Source organism: Lacerta agilis, chromosome 17 (assembly GCF_009819535.1).
Source record: "Lacerta agilis isolate rLacAgi1 chromosome 17, rLacAgi1.pri, whole genome shotgun sequence".
In the NCBI taxonomy this organism is placed as follows: Eukaryota; Metazoa; Chordata; class Lepidosauria; order Squamata; family Lacertidae; genus Lacerta; species Lacerta agilis.
The window spans coordinates 25,017,662-25,042,554 of NC_046328.1; the positions used below are offsets into that span (position 1 = coordinate 25,017,662).

The 24,893-nt window shown below is 48.4% G+C and overlaps 1 protein-coding gene across 1 annotated transcript; it reads left to right on the top strand.

Moving 5' to 3' along the window:
- Positions 1-11,731: 11,731 nt before the first annotated feature.
- On the top strand, positions 11,732-15,762 carry LOC117061911. The gene is made up of 3 exons (XM_033174901.1): positions 11,732-12,220; positions 14,364-14,519; positions 15,351-15,762. The coding sequence occupies exons 1-3, from the start codon at positions 11,786-11,788 to the stop codon at positions 15,513-15,515; spliced, it is 756 nt and encodes a 251-aa protein (XP_033030792.1). The 5' UTR covers positions 11,732-11,785; the 3' UTR covers positions 15,516-15,762.
- The last annotated feature ends 9,131 nt before the right edge of the window (positions 15,763-24,893 follow it).

Genomic DNA, 24,893 nt, shown 5'->3' on the forward strand with positions numbered 1-24,893 from the left:
GTGTTCAGGTGTTATTGCTGTTTTTTTCCTTTTAACGAGCTCATTCTCGCTTTCCTGCACAGAATTCCACCACCTAAAGGACTCCATCCATTGTATTGAAATAATTCCACCTTGCTTCTGTTATCTACCTCGGTGGGAATGACATTAAATTCTTGGAAGTGGGCCACCCAGACAGTGTTTTGAATTTGCAGCACATGCCAAGGTTGAAAAATGGTCAACCTAAAATGGTCGAAGGCCTGGAAACGATGCCTTATGAGGAACGGCTTAGGGAGCTGGGTATGTTTAGTCTGGAGAAGAGAAGGTTAAGGGGTGATATGGTAGCCATGTTCAAATATATAAAAGGATGTCATATAGAGGAGGGAGAAAGGTTGTTTTCTGCTGCTCCAGAGAAGCGGACACGGGGCAATGGATTCAAACTACAAGAAAGAAGATTCCACCTAAACATTAGGAAGAACTTCCTGACAGTGAGAGCTGTTTGACAGTGGAATTTGCTGCCAAGGAGTGTGGTGGAGTCTCCTTCTTTGGAGGTCTTTAAGCAGAGGCTTGACAGCCATCTGTCAGGAATGCTTTGATGGTATTTCCTGCTTGGCAGGGGGCTGGACTGGATGGCCCTTGTGGTCTCTTCCAACTCTATGATTCTATGAACATTGCCGGTGTTATGGGTGGCCAGAAAGGAGTTCACAGCGAGCTCTCCCCCCTCCCCAGTCCTGTTTGTTTGCTTGTTTTGGTTCATTTGCTTCCCACTTTTTAATCCAAGGAACTGACGGTGCCATACATAATTCTTCCCCACCCCACAACAACCCTGTGAAGTAGGGTAGGTTAGGCTCAGAGGCAATGACTGGCCTGTGGGCACCTAGTAAGCATCATGGTTGAGTGGGGATTTGAACCCTGATCTTTCCCACGTCCTCACTGGATGCCAGAACCCCGCCTTTCTCAAACTTGGGTCCCCAGCTGTTGTTGGAATTAAATCTCCCATCATCCCTGGCCACTGGCCATGTTTGGCCTTGTAGTCTTAGCAACAATCAGGAATCCCAAAGTAGAGAAATGCTGCCTAACCGCTCCTGAACATGAGTCAACAGTGTGATGCTGCAGCAAAACCAAACCAAACCAAACCAAACCAACAGTAATGGAATTCCAGGCTGCATCAACAGAAGCAGAGTGTCTAGTTTGAGGGAAGTCCTAGTACAGTGGTACCTTGGTTCTCAAACTCCTTGGTACTCAAAACAACTTGGAACCCAAACACTGCAAACCCGGAAGTACCGGTAAATGTTCCGGTTTGTGAACTTTTTTTTGGAAGTCGAACATGCTCTGTTTTGAGTGCCACACTTCCTTTTTGAGTGTCACACTGAGGTCTGTCTGTGTTTTTGCTATTTATTTTGCCTTTTCGTTTTTGTGGCTCTTTTTGTTTTGTTTTTGTGACTGTGTGGAACCCAGTTCAGCGATTGATTGATTGATTGATTGATTGTGTGACTGCAGTACATTGTTTGTTGTTTTCATTTTATAGATCAATGGTCTTGTTAAATTATAAAATTCATGTTAAATTGCTGTTTTAAGGGTTGCTTTTAAAAGCCTGGAACGGATTAATCCATTTTGCATTTCTTTCTATGGGGAAGCACGCCTTGGTTTTGGAATGGACTTCCGGAACGGATTAATTTTGAGAACCAAGGTACCACTGTACGCCCACCTGCTGTTCAGCTCCCTGCCTTCCCCCCTCCCTCTCCCAATAAGCACTAGTCACCGCTGGCTGTGACTAGTGCTTATTGCTGAGACAAGAGACACGCACCAAGTTTACAAAGCCGTTCGAGTTCATGGCAATGCTTGTGCGAGTTAATTTTATTACCCCTATTTCGGAACGAAAAGTGACAGAGAGAGACGGAGAGCGACCAGAGTGTCTAGGATGAGGAGGGGGCCCACGGTGGATTCAGACACCGCCTTTTAGTGGGAGAGTTTCCAGGCTTGGATCTAAGTGATTATTTTGCAGCTGTGGAGGAAGAGGAACAGACCAAGGTGGGGGCTTCTCCTCCTCCTGCCCCCACCGCAGTTGACTGGCGGCAGCATCCGGGGGTTAGGCAGGGTCTTCACCACAACTCTTCAACATGCAGCGGTGTGCATTCGTGGTGAACCACAGATGTCGAGCCTTCTCTTGCATCCATAAATATTCCAAAGTTGCAGTTCAGATTCTGTGAACAAGTGTGGCAGTGGGGGGGGGCAAGGGGGGGGGAGATGAAAGAAACAAGTTAGAAATGTGGGGGTTTGGCCATGCCATCAAATATGATGATGAAAAACTGTGATTCCTGCATTGCAGGGGGTTGGCCTAGATGTCCTTTGGGGTGTCCCTTTCAACCTTATAGTTCTATGATGCTGTGACTAAATGGACACTGTTAGCAGAGGCGTAGGAAGGTCAGGTGGTACCCAGTGCGGAAAATTTCTTGTCACCCCTCCATTGATTCCCCCCCGCAAAAATGGTTTTATGTTTTTTCATATTTTCTTACAAAGGAATAATAATAAGTAATAATAATAATAATAATAAACTTTTATTTATATCCTGCCCTCCCCGGCCAAAGTTGGGCTCAGGGTGGCTAACATCAGATACATAACATTGGTATAAAATCAAAGTTGGGCTCAGGGTGGCTAACATCAGATACATAACATTGGTATAAAATCAAACAATAATTAAATTAAATTAAATTAAATTATTATTATTATTATACCTCCTAAAAACATCTCAAAATCAAATTAAAGTCTCATTAGATGGCTTTCCACAGGGTTAGGGTTGGGAACAGTAAGTGCTCCACTGAACTGAAATTTCAGCCTTCACGACATTGGAAAACAGCCAAGTGAACAGCTGTTTTGGTGGAGGAGGGTCAAGATATTAACCGATATGCATGAAATTTCATATATAGCTATACAGTGGTGCCCCGCTAGACGAAAATAATTCGTTCTGCGAGTATTTTCATCTAGCGGGTTTTTCGTCTAGTGAAGCGGCAATGTAACCGCGGTTTTCGCTAGACGAAAAAAAAAGACGAAAAATTTTCGTCTTGCGAGGCAGCCCCATAGACTTTTTGGTCTTGCAGGGCAGCCTCCCGCTAGACGAATGCCTTCGTCTAGCGAGGCATTCGTCTAGCGGGGCACCACTGTATAATCCCTAGTATAGTAAGATAAGACCTTTGGAGCAGGCATTTTTTTTAAAAAAAAGTTTTTTTTATGAACCGCCCTAGTAGGGCAGTAATTGTTCTTTTATAATTTGTCACCCCCTCCATTATGGAACATGGGGCGGACCACCCCCTATGCCACGCCCCCTGCTACGCCCCTGGCTGTTAGCTCACCTCCTGTTCGTCTGGAGGTGGCAGATTGCAACCTTTCAGCTCCGGCAATGGCTCCTTCTTCGAAGAGTGCATATGATAGATGTAATGGTCAATCATGTCATGGTGACGCCTCTCCTGCTGCTTTTTGCAGTCGGTCTTCGCCAGTAGCATCTTCATGTGCACCATTGTTCCGATGGCTTCCTGGAAGCAGAGAACCAGAGCTGCTTCAAGCTCACAGCTTCTGTGGCGGCCAACCAGCCAATTTTGCCGGGAATAAGGGTTTTGCATCAAGTCAGTGCTTAATTTCAGCCCTGGCATCTGATTTCAGGGTCAAGGCTCAAGCTTTCAAATGTCTACACTGTTCAGTTAAAGCACATTTAAGCCAGGTGACCCCCCCTCCCCAATCATAGTTCCCACCAACACAGGAACCAAAGGGGGTGGGAGAGAGGGGCAGATGCCCACCCCAAAGAGCCCACCCCCTTTACTCCCTGCCCCATGGCTGGACTGTTATCACCCCATATTGCTATTTTTCTTTGAGAGATATTGATGTGTGGGGTGCAACTCACCCACCTAGAAATATACTTTACCCCTAGCCTAACTACCACATTCCCCCCCCCCTTTGCCCACAACTAGCTGCAGTTCCCAATAGACTTAACAAGCTACAGTTCCCAGGATTCGGGGGGGGGGGAGGAAGCCATGTGCTAATGTGTATCGAATGTGCATTATGTGTACGGTGCCGCTCTGCCCTAAGTGTGAAAGGTGTAAGAAAGGGTGTCAAAGCATGTGCAGAGTGCCTTTTCACGGCTCTTAGGGAACCACACCCAGCCCTTACAATGTGTGGCTTATAGGGCAAATTCAGAGATGTGAGGGTGAAATCTCTCCCACCCCCTTTTCGTCTTTGAAATTAAGCACTTTGCACACACCCCTCCCTTCATGCGATCTCTGGCTCCCCCCCCCCCCTTTCCACAATTTTTCTTCTCCAGCACCAGCTGGCAGAAGTGAGAGGAAATTTTTGCTTAGTTCTCATGCAACTACAGAATTCTACAGCCATTGGTGCCAGGTATAGTGGGTGCTAGGGGCTCCAGACCCCTCAGCAATTTCAATCAGGGGGCCCAGTCACCCCTAATACTGAGGGGGCCGATGACCCCCATCACCCCTGGGTGCCCTCTGGGTGCCCCAGCCCCCACCCGGGAGCTGGGAGGGGGCAGGGACAAGCGAAGGCAAGTTGGCGCCCTTGTCTACAGCAACAGGGCCTGCCCACCCATGAGGCAAGGTGAGGCGATTGCCTCAGCCAGCAGGTTCCACAGGACCAGCAGAGCCCTCTTTTCCCTTCATGTAGATCTTCCCCCGCACCTTTCCCCCTGGTGCTAAAGGAGGCACCATTATGGTCCACCTGAGGTGACAGTGCTGTGCAGCCATAAAACCAAAAAGGGGTGAGGGGCTGCAGGCTCTGCGGGCAAGGGGTGACATAACTGGGCTCCTGAGCCCCACAGGGGAACCATAGAAAGAATGTAGTTGGTCAAGGGAGCCATGGACTCAAAATGTTTGAAAACCTCTGCTGTAGGCTATTAACTGATGGAAGTAATTGGTATTTGGGCAAGCACAAAGAATGAGAGAAGGAAAGAAAACACAGTTGTCAGGGCAGGAGAAGGGAGCCAGCTAGGGGGAAGTCCTTGCCTACAAAAGCCCCACAGTACACGGAAAAGCACACACTAAGACTGCCTTCTTCTTCTTTATCATCACGAGGACTAGGACCTTATTCTTCTTCTTCCAAATCTTCACCCACCCACTTCCATGTCATCTTGGGGACAACTTACAAGGGGGGGATATGCTCCAGAACCACAAAGGGAGGGGAGCAGTGCTGAGTGGCTCTTATCCCTGTCCTCAAACACCGCTATGGTTGTCTGATGACTTTTGGGTGTCTAGAGGTAAAGGTAAAGGGACCCCTGACCATTAGGTCCAGTCGCGGATGACTCTGGGGTTGCGGCACTCATCTCGCTTTATTGGCCGAGGGAGCCGGCGTACAGCTTCCCGGTCATGTGGCCAGCATGACTAAGCCACTTCTGGCGAACCAGAGCAGCGCATGGAAACGCCGTTTACCTTCCCGCTGGAGCGGTACCTATTTATCTACTTGCACTTTGACGTGCTTTCGAACTGCTAGGTGGGCAGGAGCAGGGACCGAGCAACGGGAGCTCACCCCGTCGCGGGGATTCGAACCGCTGACCTTCTGATCGGCAAGCCCTAGGCTCTGTGGTTTAACCCACAGCGCCACCCGCATCTGCCTGGGGGCAAAGGAGAGAGGGTGCTCCAAATGGGGTACATTCCACCACCCGGGAGCCCTTGAGGTGCCTGTTTCCTTTACCTTGAATTTTGGAGGTTTGGCCTCCACGCTCCTGTAAATACCATCATAATACGGGAGCTTGTTAAAATAGTCCATAGCCAGGGACTGAAAATGCAGAGGTTCTCCTTCTTCTTCTTCAAATAAGTTTTCCATTGCATTCCGTTCTTCAGATGAAGTTGGCATCCTCTGTTCTTCTTCGAGGTTTTCCATTGCCTCCCGTTCTTCAGATGAAGTCGGTGCCATCTGTTCCTCACCTTCCTCTGGGACTTGTGGCTCTCCTAACTCTTCCCAGGAGGGCTGCTCTTCTTCTTCTTCTGCCCCCCATGCCGGCTGACCCAAGAGCAGGGCTCCCACGAGGAGCAGCGGCAAACACAGCCAGGATCCGGTCATTGTGGCAAGGAAAGGCTGGGAACTCAGAGGCTGCCCAGCTGGAGGCGAGAGACCTGCAGATATAGGGATGGAGGAGGCTCCGCCCCCTGGTGTCTCTGCCCACCCGAACGCGAAGGACCTCCCCTACTCCAAGACACGTCCACACGGCAGCCAGACCAGAGAGGAGAAAAGTGAGTTGAGTCCAATAACCCAGCACAGACTTGTGACTTCACGCTCAGGCTCTGGGAGGTCCCTTTCGCTCCTCTGATTCAAATACCTCTCATAACAAGCTATCGTTTACTAATCAAAACAGGCACAAGGAGATTTCTTTCTTTGGCCCTCTGTTCTCCCCAGTGAGCCCTCCAGGATGCTGCAATTCAGTTCTCTGGGATGTCGTGAGGTGAGAGGGCATCCCAAGCTGGTACAAATGCCCAGAAGCTGGATTTTTCACTTCCACCTGGGAATGGAAGAATGTGTCAATACTGGTTCTCTCTCTTCTTTTCAATCTAAAATTCAGCTTCAGTTTGTCATTTTAGGTTTTTTTTTTTTAACATCCTCGTGAGAATTCTTCAGTGTTTTTCCATAAATAAACATATTTTTTGGTGTGTGTGTATGCAGTTCTGGCCAGGGAATGGGGAGAAATGTGATTCAGTTTGCATTTAAAAAGAAATCACTCAAATTCACACTTTATGAGAAGCAAAACACAGCCGTTCTTTGAAATTTGTGCTTATCTGAATTTTGCAATGCTACTATCCCGCTAACTATGTTTCCCGAAATTAGGGGAATTTCTTGCAAAAATGGTCAGAACTGCAACAAACATGTTCTGCTTCAGAGAAATTTGCACTACAACTCTGAAGAATTGTCATGAGTTGCTGCAAAAATGTGGGGAACTGAATTTAAGACTGGGAAAATGAGGTACTGAGAGAACTGACAAATGACAAGTGCAATTGATAGTCATCAGCACACACAGTTTTGCAAACAGCTTCTAATATGATGCATTTATTGTATTTCTTCATCATATCAATTTTTCTACATTTTTTTTACTTATTAAAGGCATTTAAAAAAAACACTGGCGGGAGAACTCTGTTGCAAAATTCAGAAAAGGGCAAATTTCAAAAGATAGCTGTGTTCCAGTTCTCAAACTGTTTTCAAAAGTGTGAAATGAATAGATATGACTTTAAATGGGAACTGAATTGAGTATTTTCCCCATACAACCGATCCCAAAGTATTCCCGCCTAGATTTAAGGAGCGCCTAGATCAGATGGTTTTGGATGCCTCAGAAACAGGCATTCTGGGCTGTTTTGTACCCAAAATGTTTTCCAAAAGGATGTTTGTGCACAACGTATCAAAACCAGGTCCATCCTGGCTACGTTTTGAAATGCAGCATCTCTCCCTGATCCCGATCCTGCCACATGAAGGTGGTATTCTGATTCACCAAAGAAATCTTTTACAGTTGCGTTTTTAATTCTGGATGAACGCAAAGAGAAATGAAGCTTAAGAAACTTTCTTCAGTCCCCCAAATGAGGTGAAATGAGGCAAAGGGAGATTCAGAGGTTTAAAACGCAGAACGGGCAGACAAACCCCAAAAGCCCTTCTTGTCAGATATATTGATAAGGACATCTGATAAAGATTCTTGATGCATTGGCAGTGACCTTTCCAGGGACTCAAAGCAAAGCAAAAGTTGCGAGGATTATTAGTTTATTGGGACACTAAAACAAACCCAGAGCTGGCCCATCTCTTGTGGTCACCTGAGGTTTCACCTGGACTGTTTGTTAATCATGTACCTCCAAAATATTTGAATAGTGCCCTGGACCAAGTTCTTGCCAACGAAAACGCTTCTGAATTGCCCCTTTCAGAATGGGAGCTCCCTGTTCATTGTGTGAAAAGCATGCAAAAATATCATCGTTATCAATGATGCCATTTCCATTCAGCTCGGTTGCATTTTGATGCCCTTCCTTGGTCATTTTTTAAAAAAAATAACGCTTCATCTCCTCTGTGCTTTATATTCCATTATCTCCATTGCTGACCTTGGCAGGGACAGGTGGTGCTCTGGGCCAGGAAGAGGGCCCAATGAGGGTGACTGGTTGGACTGGGGAGGGTAGAGGCAGCTCCTGCTTCTGCACACACTGTCAAAGCTGAGGCAAGGCAAGCTTACGGACAAATGAGGTCTGTGTCTTCTCTGAAAGAGAAGAGCTGTTCTTGGAGAGCTGTTGCCAGTAAGTTTAGATTAAACCAGGGAGTAGGACCTGTGTCCTTCGAGATGCTCCCAGCAGCACCAGCAGCCAGCATGGCCAATAGTCAGGGATGGTGGGAGTTGGAATCCTGCATCATCTGGAAAGCATCTGGTTGGGCTATTCCCTGGATGTCAACAATGCTGAGCTCGATGGTCCCATGGCCTGACTCAGCATATGATGCAGCTATGAATGTTCCTTGGATTTGCAACAGCCCAGTTTTATTATTGAAAGCATTCCCCAGTAATCATAGGTGTGTGGAGAGAGAGAGAGAGAGAGAGATCTGTCCAGTAGAGCATGAGGCTCTTAATTTCAGGGTTGCGGGTTCAAGTCCCTCATTGGGCAAAAAGATTCCTGCTTTGCAGGGGGCTGGACTAGGTGACTCTCGTGGTCCCTTCCGACTCTACAATTCTACGATTCTATGGTGCAGAAGGTTGGGAATGAGAAACTTTGTGTCACCTGGTTTTTCCTCAGATTATACATGTTTAAAAGGGATGCAGGGGAAATCCTGGAAATTGCAGAGCGGTTTGCTTTCGCCTGGAAAACTAGTGGTTAGTATTGTGAAAGATAACATGACCAAGCATATAGAACAGGCTTCCTCAACCTCGGCCCTCCAGATGTTTTTGGCCTACAACTCCCATGATCCCTAGCTAGCAGGACCAGTGGTCAGGGATGATGGGAATTGTAGTCTCAAAACATCTGGAGGGTCGAGGTTGAGGAAGCCTGATATAGAAGAACGAGCACCCAGTACGTTTCCGAGCACAATTCAAAGTGTTGGTACTGACCTTTAAAGCCCTAAACAGCCTCGGCCCAGTATACCTGAAGGAGCGTCTCCACCCCCATCGTCCAGCCCAGACACTGAGGTCCAGCTCCGAGGGCCTTCTGGCAGTTCCCTCACTGCGAGAAGTGATGTTACAGGGAACCAGGCAGTGAGAGCCTTCTCAGCAGTGGCGCCCGCCCTGTGGAACGCCCTCCCGTCAAGGCAATAAGCAACTAACTTACTTTTAGAAGACATCTGAAGGCAGCCTTGTTTAGGGAAGTTTTTAATGTTTAATGCTTTGTTGTGTTTTTAATATTCGGTTGGGAGCCACCCAGAGTGGCTGGGGAAACCCAGCCAGATGGGTGGGGTATAAATAATAAATTATTACTATTACTATTACTATTATTATTATTATTATTATTATTATTATTATTATTATTATTATTAAAGCAGCACCAGCATGGCCCAGTCTCATGAACCTATTAGATGCCTTTGAGCATGTCAACAAGAAAATAGATGGAGGCAGCTGGAGGCAGCATTGCTGGAAAACCCGAGAAGGAGAGAGGGCTCTTGTGCTTGAATCCTGCCTGGAGGTTTCCCACTGAGGCACCTGGTTGGCCACTGTGAGAACAAGATGCTGGACTACGTAGACCAGGGGTAGGCAACCTAAGGCCCGTGGGCCGGATGCAGCCCAGTCGCCTTCTCAATCTGGCCCACGGACGGTCTAGGAATCAGCGTGTTTTTACATGAGCAGAATGTGTGCTTTTATTTAAAATGCATCTCTGGGTTATTTGTGGGGCATAGGAATTCGTTCATCTCTCCTCCCCCCCCCCCAAAAAAATGTAGTCCAGCCCACCACATGGTCTGAGGGATGGTGGACCGGCCCACGGCTGAAAAAAGGTTGCTGACCCCTGACATAGACCATTGGCCTGATCCAGAAGGCTCTTCTTATGGTCTTAGGTTTCTTGCCATTGCTTAAAAAAATATTAACAAAGGGAAAATCCCAAAGAAATGGCATGGAAAATTCCGCAGAAGTGACACCTTGCTCCAGTTTACCTGCTCCACATTAGTGGTGCTCGATCACAGCCACTACACAACTTGGGGGCAGATGTGCAATGCTGGGTTCCACATCTCCACATGTGGTGGCCCTGTGACAAGGTGGCTAAATTCTGCAAGGAAGTCTTCCAAGTAATCAACTAGGGCCAGGCTTCAACTAGGGCCAGGGCCTTCTCAGTACTGGCCCCGACTTGGTGGAACAGTCTGTCACAAGAGACCAGGGCCCTGCGGGATTTGGCATCTTTCCGCAGGGCCTGCAAGACAGAGCTGTTCCACCTAGCCTTTGGGTTGGTTTCAGTTTAACCCTGATGTTTCGTTCTTTTGGTGTGGTTGGTGGGCTACTTAAAAATGAGGCTGCAGTCTAGATTAAATTTTAAATTGTATTTTAATCTGTATTTTAATGAATTGTTTTACCCATGTTTTTGTTGTGATTTTATTGGTGTTAGCCGCCCTGAGCCCGGTTTGGCGGGGAAGGGCTGGGTATAAATAAAAATTTATTATTAATATTATTATTATTAGATAACTGCATAAAACATTGTCAAAGGCTCAGAGTTGGCCTTGCTCAATCTTGACCTAGAGGACAATATAAGGCTGCATTTTAAGCATCATGCCAGCCCGTAATAGCCAGAGTTTCAAAATTCTTAGAGGGTGAAACATTGACCACACAGTATAAGAAAGTCTGGCAATTAGTGCCGATAGGAAAATTAAGCACTAAGCTAAATTAAGCAGGGGGAAATTAAACAGAAAGAGGTGTTCTTGTTCGATTGGTGCACTTTTACTATGCCCAGTGCAAAAGAGGAGAAGGTGAGACCTTTGGCACTTTACAGAATTGTACAGTGTGGTGCTATAGATTGCATGTGGCAGCTGGAACTGCCACACAGCTGGGAGTGCGATAAAGTGAGGGCTGTAAACGCCGAAGAAGTTCAACTTCACCACTTCTGTTGCTAAAGATTTCTGCGAGGAATAGCTTGTGATGGTGTTTGGGTATGAATTCCACAGAATTTGGTATGGATTCGCTGGAAGTCAAAGGGTTATGAAAGAAAACACGGTATACGGAATAAAATAAGCAGTAAAAATGCAATTAGAAATCAATAATGGATTCATGATTATTTGATAAGTTTTGCATAAATATGAACCTTACATTCCACTATGGAATATGTTTTGTGACACTCATTCCTCTTCTTCTTCTTCTTCTTCTTCTTCTTCTTCTTCTTCTTCTTCTATTGTATTCTTATTCCTCTTACTCTTACAACTGTTTAATTATTATTTCTAGCTTGATGTTTTGTTTTTGATAATTGCATTTGCAGATTTCTTAAAGAAATCCAATAATAATAATAATAATAATAATAATAATAATAATAATAATAATAATATTATTTAACGCAGGCATGCCATGGACCACTAGCATGAAGTTCATGGACCACAATTTGGGAAACCTCTGTCCTAGCACCTTAGTAAACAATAGTTTTTCATGAGAGGTAATGGAACTGCAGGAGCAAAAGAGATCTTCCAAAGGCTAAGCCTGGAGCCACGAGTCTGTGCTGGGTTGTCAGATTCAACTCACTTTTCTCCTCTGTGGTGTGGACATGTCTTGGAGGAGGTGGGGTCCTTCCAGTTGGGGTGGGCGGAGCCACCAGGGGGCGGAGCCTCCTCCATCCCTATATCTGCAGGGCTATCGCCTCCAGCCGGGCAGCCTCTGAGTTCCCAGCCTTTCCTTGCCACAATGACCAGATCCTGGCTGTGTTTGTCGTTGCTCCTCGTGGGAGCCCTGCTCCTGGGGCAGCCGGCATGGGGGGCAGAAGAAGAAGAGCAGCCCTCCTCAGGAGAGTTAGGAGAGCCACTTGTCCCAGAGGAAGGTGAGGAACAGATGGCGCCACCTTTGGCCGAAGAAGAAGAAGAAGAAGAGGGGGATTTGCAAGAGGAGGAGGAACCCACTTCGGAAAGCCTGGAAGATTCAGGCTTCTGGCGGCCACACAACTCGGAGGAACATGAAAGGATGATTGCTCAGGTGGAAAGAAGGTTTATGGAAGAGGATGCGGCATACAGCGCACAGCCAGTGCACAACTTCATGAAGCATATGGCGGTGGCTCACTATAACAAGGAAGATTGGCGAAGCAATTACTACAAGCACTATGAGAGCAGCCATATGGATGTCGAGGTGAGCAAAGCCGAGGTTGTGAATGGTTCCCCAAATGTGTGTGTGTGTGTGTGTGGACTATGGGACCATAGAATCCTAGAATTGTAGAATTGGCAGGCACCCCAAGGATCATCAAGCCGATTCCCCTTCAGTGCAGGAAACACTGCTAAAGAATGCTTTTCATATAGTCATTCAACCTCTGTGCGAAAACCTCCAGTGAAGGAGAGCCTGCTACCTTCTGAGGGACTGTTCGTTCCACTGTTGAACGGATCTTGCCCTCAGAAAGTCCTTCCTAATGTTTAGTCAGAATCTCCATTCTTGGCATTTGAAGCCATTGGTACGGTTCCTACCCTCTGGGTGTAAGACACCTGGGGACCTTTATTGTTGTTGTTTATTAGATTTTTAAAAACCACCCTTCATCATAAGCTCTCAGGGCGGTTCACAGAGTACAATACAGGATTAAAAACAAGTCAAGAGTGAAAACAAAGCAGTAAAATAATAAGCCTCCCGTCCCCCTTCTCGCAGACGTATTTAAAAGGCTGTTGGATATTAATCAGCCAAAGGCCTGGTTGAAGAGGAACATTTTTTGCCTGGTGCCTAAAAATACCGGTATATAATGAAGGTGCCTGGCGAACCTCCCTGGGGAGAGCATTCCACAAACGGGGAGCCACTACAGAGCCGAGAAAAGGCATAGATAAATTGGGGAAGTAGAAAATATTGATCTGTTGAGATTCCCCTTGTATAGGATGGAGGGTCCTTTAGAATTCAGGCGGTGGGGCTGATAGGTGCAACTGAGCCCCGTGCCCTCCCTCTGTACCAGGACTTCCCAACCTGATGCTCCCTCATTTTCCCAGTCTGAAATTCAGTTATCCAGCTTAGACTCCTATCAACTGTAGTGTTGGAAGGAACCACAAAGACCATCCAGTCCAACCCCCTGCAATGTAGAAATATTTCACTCAACATGGGACTCGAACCCACATCCCTGACATTAAGATTCTCATGCTCTACCAATTGAGCTATGCCAGCAATCCACGGATTTAGTTCTTTTAAAAAATCCTCATGAAAATCCATCACCACCTGGGTGCAAATTTCTCCTAATAAACACATTTTTTGCAGGCATCTTTTCCCCAAACACAATGCATTTCTGCATGTTACTCTCATTCTGCGGCGCACTTTCCCCCCAGTACATGCGTTTTTGTAAACATTGGTTGGTTGGGAAACTGCATTGTAGCTTGTTAGGAAAGCTTGGAACTCTGTGAGGTCAGCACCCTTAAGAAACTACATTTCTCACGATTATTATTATTATTTATTTTTTGCTAGTGGGGAGAACCATGAATGTTTAAAATGGTTTAAGAGTGCTTTCAATATATGGAGTGGAGGCTACATAAAACAATTAATTATTAAATAATACATATGCCCCTTTCCCTCTTTTCTACATTTCTCCAAATCCCAATTACCTATCAAAAATAATGATGATGATGATGATGTTTTCTGTAAATGGCAGGGTGGGTGGGTGCAGGTTCCTTAATCTGCAACAGTATGAAGTTTGGTTTTGTAGTCAGATAACACTGGGGGGTGGGGCGTTTGGAATCCAAGAGCAAGAATCTCCCCACCACCCCCTTTAAAAAGTCACTTCCTGGTTCTGCTGGCAAAAACCCGGACATTTTGCTGATTATTTTTTCAAAATTCCAGATATAAAGCAACCCTAGACTGGAGGGACTCAGAGAGCCAGCATGGTGTAGTGGTTAGAGCATTGGACTAGGACCTGGGGGTCAAGGGTTTGAATTCCCACTTGCCTATGAAGCCCATGGGGTGACCTTGAGCCAGTCACTCTCTTAGCCTAGTCTACCTCACAGGGTCCTTGTGAGGATAAAACGGAGGGGTGTGTGTGCAGAAGCATGTTCGCCACATTCAGCTTCATGAAGAACAGGTGAGATACAAATGTAAGGATGACAACAGCCAAACGTTCTAAGGGTTGGGAGCAATTCCCTGGTGGCGAGCGAAAGGCACTCTGCACATGCTTCGATACCCTTTTTTTTTGCATTTTACGCACTTAGCACATCCCAAGCTCTAAGCCCTGCCTTAGTGCAAACCCACACCTCTGGAGGTGAGCCCAGCGTGTGTTACCTTAACCTCGAAAGTGTTTCTCGTTCCCTGCTTCCAGAAGGCGCAAGGGGTAATAGCCACCTTTGAGATGACTTTGGCGAAAACCAACTGCACAAAGGATGACGTGAGCAACCGTGAGGATTTCGGCACGCGGTACTCCGATCCGTACTTGGAGAGCTGGGGTTGTGTGCTACTACCTGAATCCGAACAGGAGGTAAGATAACATAATCGGTGTCGTTTTTCAGTCCGGACTGCCAGCTGATGTCAGGTGCCTTAACATGTCCTGGGAGCAACAGAGAGGCTGGCCCTTTAGGGTGAATGGGGCAGTGCCCTACCAACCTCAGCCTCCCCCCCCCGCCACAGTCCCACTTTCTTACAAGGGGTGGGCCTGCCTATCAGCTTCCCCCATCCTCAGTCTCTGGGTTGCCCTTGTGGAGCTCAGCAGGGCGGAAAAGGATAATAGTTAAGCAGCGTTAATCTTTGGAACTCGCCCCTGCAGGAGTGGTTGCCACCAACCACAATGGCTTGAAAGGAGGATTAGACAAATTCATGGGGGAGAAGGCTATTGATGGCTCCTAGCCATGGTGACTGTGCTCTCCCTCCACGGTCAGAGGCAGTAATGCTAGAAGCCACAGGAGGGGAGAGATGCTCTTGTGCTCAGGTCATGTTTGCTGGCTCCCCACAGGTATCTGGTTGTCCCCTGCGAGAACAGGATGCTGGACTAGATGAGCCATTGGGCTGATCCAGCTGGCTCTCCTTATGTTAGGTCCAGGCTCGACCTTCCTTTCCCTGGACAACCAAGCAGTTGCCGTCTGTCTCTGAGTGTTTCCCCAACATAAAGAGCTGGTCTTTTCAGGATGCTGAATGCTGCAGCCTGAGTCCATGGCTGTGTCTAACCCGAGGCAAACCATTGGAACCAAAAAGTCCCTTCCTTCTTTCCCAGATTGCCAGATTGTCTTCAATACGTGAGATTTCTCGTCTTTCGTTTTCTTAATTTGCATGTGTCTCTTGTCCCCACCCCACCCCATCTTACCTCCGTTCTTAGAAATTCGACTGCACGTTTACAGTATTTATAGATGAGAAGTATGGAGGGGCAACTGTGATTGACCATGATTGCGAACCTGTTCCTAGAAGAATGGAAGCAGTCTCTAGAGAAGAGGGGGAGGAGGAGGAGGAAGAAGAAGTGTTCGAACCCTCCCTTGAAGAGTGATGAAGATTTGGCCTCCTCTCTGAATGCTGATGCCCACTTTTGCTGGCAGCGGTGGGAGAGAAGCCCCCGCTTGATTTCCCCCTTTCCTTCCTTCCTTCCGCACTTGCAATGTAATCACTTAGAAACAAGCCAGAAAACTCTCCCAATAAAAGGAGGCGTTGGAATCCACCGCAGTCCCCTCCACACCCCAGAATCGCTCTCTTCCCACTGTTCCAAAGTAGGATAATAAAATTGACTTGCACAAGCACTACTGTGTGTTTTCATAGAAACATAAGAATCGGAAGTTTCCCCCAAGGGGTCATCAAGCCCAACCCCTGTGATGCAGAAATCACGGCTAAACAAAAAATTAAGGGGGGAAAATGTATTAAAAAATTAAGGGGAAATATATTAAATTTGATGTCATTTGTTACTGATTTGTTAAAAATTTGGAAAACAAATAAGTATTATTTATACTTATATTTGGAAAACGAATACGAAGTCCTTTCCTTTGTCTGTCCTGAAACTTCCAACTTTCATCTTCTTCTTTCTCACCCTCAAATAGAGAAAATTGACGATTTCTGTGTGTGTTTTTGGAAGGGTGGGGCAACAGGCTCCACAGACAATCCAGATTATCTACAAAGCCTTTTCTCTATGTGGGGTATTTGAAATAACTCCTTCTCACAATCCATTTGGAGGAGTGCAAAGGGCTCTCGCCCTTTCCTCACAGGAGCATGAAGCACCCCGGGACGAGAGTCCTTTACTGTGCAACACAAGGCTTGCATGGCTAGCAAGACACAAGACCTTTAAAGTAAGAAAGAGAGAAAATATAAAAGAAAGTGCTTCAGGCAGCGCATAGTTAAACTCATTCGTTCCCACAGGAGGCAGTGATGACCACCAACTTGGATGGCTTTAAAAGAGGGTGAGACAAATTCACGGAGGAGGAGAAGGCTTTCTGTGGCTAAAGAGCACAATGGCTCAGTCTCCACAGATGGAGGCAGAAATGCTTCTGGATACCAGTTGTTGGAAACCGCAGAAGGAGAGAGGGCTCTTGTGCTCGAATCCTGCTCGTAGGTTTCCCATTGAGGCATCTGGTTGGCCACTGTGAGAACAGGATGCTGGACTAGCTGGGCCATTGGCCTGATCCTGCAGGCTCTTCTGGAAATTACTGTACGTCGCCAAGCTCCTTTAGTGCCCTTGGATGCAGCTAACCAGGCCCTGGAGATATGAATTCACTTAAAGCAGCTAGGTGTTCCCTTACTACCTCTTTTCCTATCTTGGGCTGCAGCTCCCTCCTTACATCATTTATTCTGTTATCACCAGGTTGGGCACCGCTTTCCTTTTGGGTGAAGACAGAGGCAAAGTAGGTGTGGAGTAGTTCCTCCTTTTCTCTGTCACCCAATAGCATTTCTCTGTGTTCCCCACGCAGAGGACCTACTACTTTACATGTTCTTCTTCTAACTTTGGACATAGCCGAAGAAACCTTTTTTATTATTATTTTGAACCTCTCTTGCAAGCCTGACCTTCCCCTTACACCCAGTAGCTCCTCTTTTCGAAATTAGCCTCCTTAAAGTCCAGAGTATGTGTCTGACTACACTCAGTTTTCCCTTGCCCTCGTATCCTGAAACCCAGGAAAACATGATTACTTCCTCCTAAGTTTCTGAGCACTTCCACTTCATCAATCAGTTCATCCCTATTGGTGAGGACCAGGTCCAAGATAGATGATCCTCTTGTTGGTTCTTCTACCTTCTGGGAAATGAAATTGACAGCGAGGCAGTGGAGGAATTTTTCAGACCTTGCACTCTTGGCAGAGTCTGAGTCCCAACAGATATTAGGGAAGTTGAAGTCCCCCATGATTACTATTTCTCTCCTTTTTTAATGTTTGGTAATCTGCTCTAGTAAGGCATCATCCAAGTCTTCAGTCTGGCTTGGAGGTCTATAGCAGACACCCATAGTGAGAACAACAACAAAATCCTTCCAGTAGCACCTTAGAGACCAACTAAGTTTGTTCTTGGTATGAGCTTTCGTGTGCATGCACACTTCTTCAGATACACTGAAACAGAAGTCACCAGACTTTCAGTGTATCTGAAGAAGTGTGCATGCACATGAAAGCTCATACCAAGAACAAACTTAGTTGGTCTCTAAGGTGCTACTGGAAGGAATTTTTTTATTTTTTATTTTGTTTTGACTATGGCAGACCAACACTGCTACCTACCTGTAACCCACAGTAAGGTCACTGTTGTTTCTCTCTCCTACATTTTTTTACCCATATACTCTGCTTTTCATGCTCCAGGTCATGGATTTCTTCACAAGTGTACGCATCCTTTATATGCCATGCTACTCCTCCCTTCCTGTTTGGTCTATTCCTTTTGAACAGGTTATACCCCTCAATTCCTATATTCCGGTCATGAGTCTCATACCACCAGGTTTCAGTAATGCCTACCAGGTCGTATTTGCCATCTTATATTAAAAGCTTCAGTTCATCTTATTTGTTTCCCATACTCTGTGCATTTGTGTAGAGACAACTGAAACCATAAGTTGTTCCCTGCAGCTGCTTCCTTCCTGTAGTTTCTTGCCCTTTAGCAGGTTTCTGGAACACCACCTCAGTTTCCTGTGCATCAGTGAAGCTATTATCCCCAGTGCCAGGTGCTCAGGGTCTAGTTTAAAACTCTCCTGATCAGATTCTCAAGACTCTTGGCAAACACATTCTTGCCCACTGCTGTGAGGTGCAGCCCGTCTCTCGCCAGAAGTCCTATGTCAAGGAAGTGGAGAGCATGATCCAAGAAGCCAAATCCTTCCTGACGACACCATCTGTGCAGCCAGTGGTTTACCTCAAGTATTTTCCTCTCTCTTCTTGGGCCACGACCTTCAACAGGAAGGAGTGATGAAAAGGCTACCTGTGCCCCCAAGTCTCTTCAGCTCCCTGCCCAATGTCTCATAGTCCCTTGCTATGTGTTGCAGGCTATGTGTGGCAGTATTATTTGTACCCACATGAATCCGAAAGAAAGGTTAGTGGTCAGTGGGCTTTATAAGACTTGGCAACTTCTCCATCACATCGGGAATCTTTGCACCCGGAAGACAGCACACCTCCTGTGACATCCTGTTTCCTCCACACACAACTGCCTCTGTTCCCCTCAGGAGGGAGTCACCTAGCACCTCCACTCATCTCCTCCTCGAATCATTCTATGGGCTGTTGCTTCTAAAGGCTGCTTGGAGTGTTCTGAGGTCTGCTTCTGTTGTTTTCAAATCTTCCCCTCTTGTTTATTGGAGCTTATTTTGATATTGTTGGGATAAGTTACAAAGGCCGGAAACTTATGGTTTGAGTACTTCCTACTCCTTCCTCCCAGCTTGTCACCTCTAGGCTGCAATTCACTTTCTCCAACATCGTCTCCACGAAAGGTAGCAAGGACGCTATCAGCATACTCATCCACGGGTCAGTAGCCCTGGATCTGATGGGGTTAGATCAAGAATGGAAAAAAGACACTTCTAAATCCATCTTCTCCTGTCTCTTTCGCTTCTGGGGGGTGGAAATACCGGTAATTGTTCTGTGCACTGTACCTTCGTGTCTTCTGAGGTTCGTGTCCCCCTCAGCCGCCGCCGCATCCCGCCACGGAGAAGGCCCCCATGTCCCTCACGGGTTGCTGCCGCCTTTCTCCCCACCCACAGGTGACCCTCTCTCCCCCACCGGCGCCGCCATTTTACTCACCAACCGAGCTCGCCGCTGCCTCCTCCACCAGGCCTTCAATGCCAGGCCCCGTCACCTGCTCCGCCCCCTCCTCCCAGCGCCGCTCTCGCTCTCGCTCCCCCCCACACCCCCGCCGCCGGCCTCTCGAAGGCCGCACCTCTCGCGAGAGCTCCGCCAATCGCCCCCGAAAGGTCGCGCGGATCATAGAGACGAGGAAGAAAGGGGGTCGGCACTCGGGGGAAAGAGGAAGGGACGGTCTATAGACAAGGGGAGTCCTAGAATGGCCTAAAAATCACTACCGGCTGAAGCTGTTAAAAAAAAAAAGCGAGAATAAAAGGTGAAGGCTGGTGGCCGGCGGCGGCTACACGGGCCACATGACAAGGTCTGGTGGGCCGGATTAGGCCCGCGGGCCTTGTGTTTGACACCCATGGTCTAAGGTGAGGGCGTGGAAGCAATTTTGCAACTCTAATGACAAAGTGTGGTTTGTGACTGTCCTACTTCTGTGCACCACATTCCTCCAGGGGTTAGACTCTTGCAATGGGCAATCTTTCTCCACCCTGGAGGCACCCCATCTATCTTGGTGCTCAACTCGGCTCTATCAAGAAACTCTGCATGTTGCCCTGTTGCTTGAGGTGTGGCTAGGCGGGCCTCAACCAGCTTGCACTTGCTACAAGTGTACTGTTGCTTGTTCTCTGGAAGAAATGACAAAGATGGCGTTCTAGGTCACTGCAACAGCTCCCTCATCCTCCATGTCTCTGGTCCTATGCACACCAAGAGACAGAATTCTGGGTCTCCTCCTTAAACCCCACCGCTAAACGCCTTCATAAACACCCCAGTTTGCGAGCTCTGGTTGCGAGCTCCCAGGATCTGCACTGAGCTAAGTTTGACTGCTGCTGGTTGCTAACTTCTCCCTTGTCAGGCTTGGGGGATTCTCTCCTCCCCAGGTAGCACCAAGGATCAAGGAAGAAACAAGGAAGTTCATATTTATGGTTTTATTCCTTGTGGTGCGAGGCAAAGAATCCAGTCCTTAAATCCATAGTGATGTTGCTCACTCTGAACTCCTCCGCTTCTTTCCCCAGCAACAAACCTTGGCTCTATGGGGTGGGGGGTGGGGGCTCAGGAGTCAAATGTCATTGAGCCCTTTGCTCTTGACTTCTAATTGAGCAGTGTGTAGGTGGGGGTGCTGGCTCTTCCATGCTTTCCAAGGACATCTCTTCTGGCAGTTCTCCCCCTCCCTGTCCTTCTCCTAACACCTCATAACTTGGCAGCCCTGAGTTCTGCTGTAATCCAAACCTGTCTCCTTCTTCTCTTGAAACTGCTGGAGAAGGTGAATCGATTCCCCCACCCCACCCCCACTTCCCCTCTTCCTCAGAGGGAAGCAGAGGAGAAGGAGGGGGTGATCCCCAGCCCTCCTCTTCAGTCCAGTCCAGGGGTCAGCAACCTTTTTCAGCCGTGGGCTGGTCCACTGTCCCTCAGACCATGTGGGTGGCTGGACTATATATATATATATATATATATATATATATATATATATATATATATTTGGGGGGTGGGAAACGAACGAATTCCTATGCCCCACAAATAACCCAGAGATGCATTTTTAATAAAAGGACACATTCCGCTCATGTAAAAACACACTAATTCCCAGACCATTTGTGGGCCAGATTGAGAAGGCGATTGGGCCGCATCCGGCCCACGGGCCTTAGGTTGCCTACCCCTGGTCCAGTCCCTGACATCCCTCAGCCTGTCTTCCTCTCAGTTTGTAACTCCTCCCCCTCAGGCTCCAAAAGCCACAAGCTCGCTCTCTTTAGTCTCCTCCAGCAAGCCTTGTCCCTGTTTGCGAGCTCTGGCCGCGAGTGCCCAGGATCTTAACATGACACGTCTTGATTCCATTTCCTGAATCAGCCTCGGGAAAGTCTGCTTTGCTTTCACCTGGAGATGCCTGAAACTGAGGCACTCTGCAAGCCAAGCGTGTGTCCTAGCCAAATCACGTTCTAATCTTGCAATTAAGGCTCAAGGAGCGCCGTGTCACACTGCTCAGTGACATTTAGAACCGCTTCCATCAAAGTGACGGAAATGTCAGGCTTATTGTGGCATTATCCAAAGCTTGCCTCTTTTCAGACATCACCTGGCATTTTTCTTGGCTCATGGGGTGTTTGAGAACTGGGTACCATCATTCCACATGGATAATGCTCCCCAGGTGGACCTTGCCAAATAAAACCCTGGTGTGTGAGCTCTTTCAGAATTGCAGTTCCTTGTAAGATGTCCAGAAGCACAATGAAATAATAAAGTTACTGATGACATAATTGCATCCACGTGAATGGCAATTTGATGCCCTTGTTCATTTTTTAAAATAGCGCTTTATTTCCCCCGTGCTTCGTATGCTGTTTTCTCTTTTGCTGACCTTGGCAGTGAGGGGAGAGGCAGGGTTGGCCAGGGAGCTGGTTAGGAAGAGGGGATGAAGTGAGAGGAGAAGAGGGGGTTGCTGCCTGGAGCAGGACATGTAGTGGTGCCAGAGGGGCGAGTTAAAGAAAAAACTGAGCTGCAATTCCTGCACTGCAGGGGGTTGGACTAGATGAGCCTTGGCGGTCCCTTCCAACGCTACAATTCTCAAATCAAATCAAACTTTATTCACGTAGCCAACAGGCCATTGCGACTAAAAATACAGATAAAACAGATAAAAATACTGGAGAAAGACCAGTCAAGTACACAAATATATAAATATAGTGATAAATCATATGAAACCCCCAGGCTAAAAGGCCGTTCAAATAGTGACCTCGTTCTCAGAGAGTCAAACGATTTTCTCTGTTATCGTTTCTGTTCCTGCTAGAAATAAGGTAGACAATGAGGCCCTAATTTGGCAACCTGAAATAGTCAGTAAAGATGGTACGATACTCTTGTTCCTCAGAGCTATATAGATAACTACAATAACTACTATATAGATAACTACTATATAGATAGCTACAATTCTATGATTCAGTGGATACAGAGAGGAGGATAAGAGGTTTGGGGGAGTCCTCAGAGAAGGGGGCTGTGATGCCCGCGCCCCTTTGAGGTTGTTGGACTCCCATCTGCTCAGCCAGCAGGACCAGGGAGGGTGAGATTTGGAGCCTATCCTGACCCAGATGCAGGACTTGCAATTATGGTAGCGTCTACAAGATTACAAGTGATCCAGATTACCAGGTTACTCTGCCTCCTGTGATATAGTCACAGGCGAATCAAGAGTCCAAAATCTTGTCTGACGTCTTGGTGGCACTTTGAACTACAGCTATCCCACTGCTCTCACCATGTGGCATTTGCAATACCCACACAGGCTGCAATGGAAGGAACAAATTTTACTTAGCAGTAGGCTGCGGCTACGAGGCTATATGCAAAAGTTTAACTACTCAGATCTTCTTGGCTTCTTTCCCCTGCTTGTCTCAACCACAACTGATCTACACACCCCTAAACGGCTCAGGACTGCAATACCTCAAGGACTGCCTCTTCCCATATGAACCTACCCAGACCCTGAGATCATCTTCTGAGGCCCTCCTTCATGTGCCACCTCCTTGAGAGGTCCGGAGGGTGGCAACATGACAAAGGGCCTTCTCTGCAGTGGCTCCCCGTCTGCAGGGACGGACGAAGGGGTTGCAGTGGGGGTGGGCCGTCCCGGGTGTCACCACTGAGGGGGCTGAGAAAATGCTGGGTGGCACCCACCGCGGGGCCTGCAGCACGCCTGAGCCATGCGTCTCTTCCGGGACTGACGGGGTGGCTTGGGCGCCCACAGGCTCCGTGCTGCCCAAACGGTCCGCCCACTGGTGGCTGTAGGGTGGCTGAGTGGGAGGAGGTAGAATCATAGAGTTGGAAGAGACCACAAGGGCCATCCAGTCCAACCCCTTGCCAAGCAGGAAACACCATCAAAGCATTCCTATAGAATCGTAGGCAGACTCCAGAGGCCCCACAAGACGTCCTGCCCCGGCTGGCCCTGCCCCTGTGCGTAGGGCATGCGCGCCGCCCCAGGCACCCGATCGGCTTGCTCCTCCGCTGCCCATTTCTGGAATGCTCTCCCCAGGGAAGTTTGCCTGGCACCTTCGTTATACACCTTTAGGTGCCAGGCAAAAACATTCCTTTTTAACCAGGCCTTTGGTTGGATTTACATCCTATGCCCTTTTTAAATGTGTTGGGTTTTTTTTGGGGGGGTGGCTATTGGGTTTTTATTTTTATTATGTATTTTGTTGATTTTATATCTTGATTTTATTCTGTGAACTGCCCTGAGACCCCCGGGTATAGGGCGGTATATAAATTCAACAAACAACCACCACCACCGCCACTTCGAAATCACCTCAGTTTTCTGCTACCAGGTTTTATCACTTGCAACAGAACTGTCACTCTATAAACGGCCGTGAGGGTAACCAGTTTGTGGGAGGGTGTCAGTCTGAGGAGGACCCAAGAGGCCTTCTTCTTCGCCCTAACCTTGGAAAGTGGGAAGAGGGGAGAGGAGACCTTTGTGTGCCCAGATTCCGCCAACACTGCCCCAAATCGTTTCCTTGAATGAGGAGGAACACCGGCGAGTTTTGAGCCATCTTGTAAATGTCAAGGCTGTCTGAAAGAATATGCACAAGCTCCATGGTGCTCCCTGACACCTCATGCTTGAGCCACATTGCTGGGCACTGATTTTCAAGCTAAGCCTCAACTTGGATTTGCACCTCTGGTGCTCCCTGACCTTAGGGAGCTTGGGACCCTCTTTCCTCAGGTAAAAGAATGCCCTACCATCCAGTGCAGTTCCTAACACTTGCATTGCAGGGGGGTGGGCCAGACGAACCTTTGGGTCCCCTTCCAATTCTACAATTGTTTGATTCTATGTCAGTTTCCTTGAAGACAGAGGGGGGGTCAATGCCTGTGTTTTGTTGGCAGAAGGCGCTGGGCATCGTTGGAATCAGAGGTTTCCAAAACTTCAGGTTGAAAGATATCAGAGGCACAGGCAGGCGCATAGCTAACCGCTGGGCTGCTGGGGGCGGCAAGCCCAGCGGCACCCATGGGGGCGGGGTGTCACTCCGTGGGCATGACGTCATGACGCATGCGCACGGAACAATGCCTCCGCGCGGGTCAATTGGCCCGCCCCTCTCCCGCTGCGCTCCATGAGCGGAGCCGTCCCGGGGAAAGGAGAGGGGTTGGGTCAGCTGGCCTGCCCCTGTCCTTTCCCCCGGGCTCCGCTCCCTGAGCCCAGCGGGCAGGAAGCGGAGCGTCGGCGCGTGGGAGTGGTGGGAGGGGAAGCCGCCCGCCACCCCATGCGCCGCCGCTCGCTCCGTCGCCCCGGGAGCAGCAGCACCGCACACACTGTGCGCTGCTGCTCCCACGGCGATGGAGCGAGCGGCGGTGCGGGGGTGACACGCGGCGGCCCCTCCCACCATTCCCCATGCACCACCAGTCACCCCGGGAGGAGCAGCGCCGCATGGACGGGGCGCTCACTCGGCCGAGCGAGCACCCCGTCCGTGCAGCGCCGCTGCTCCCGGGGTGACGGAGGGGGCGGTGGCGCGTGGGAGCGGTGGGAGGGGCTGCCGCCCGCCACCCCACGCGCCGCCGCTCGCTGCGTCGCCCCAGGAGCAGCAGCACCGCACACACTGTGCGCTGCTGCTCCCACGGCGACGGAGTGAGCGGTGGCGACAATCCGCGGCCCCCCCACGCACCACCGGTCACCCCGGGAGGAGCAGCGCCGCACGGACGGGGTGCTCGCTCGG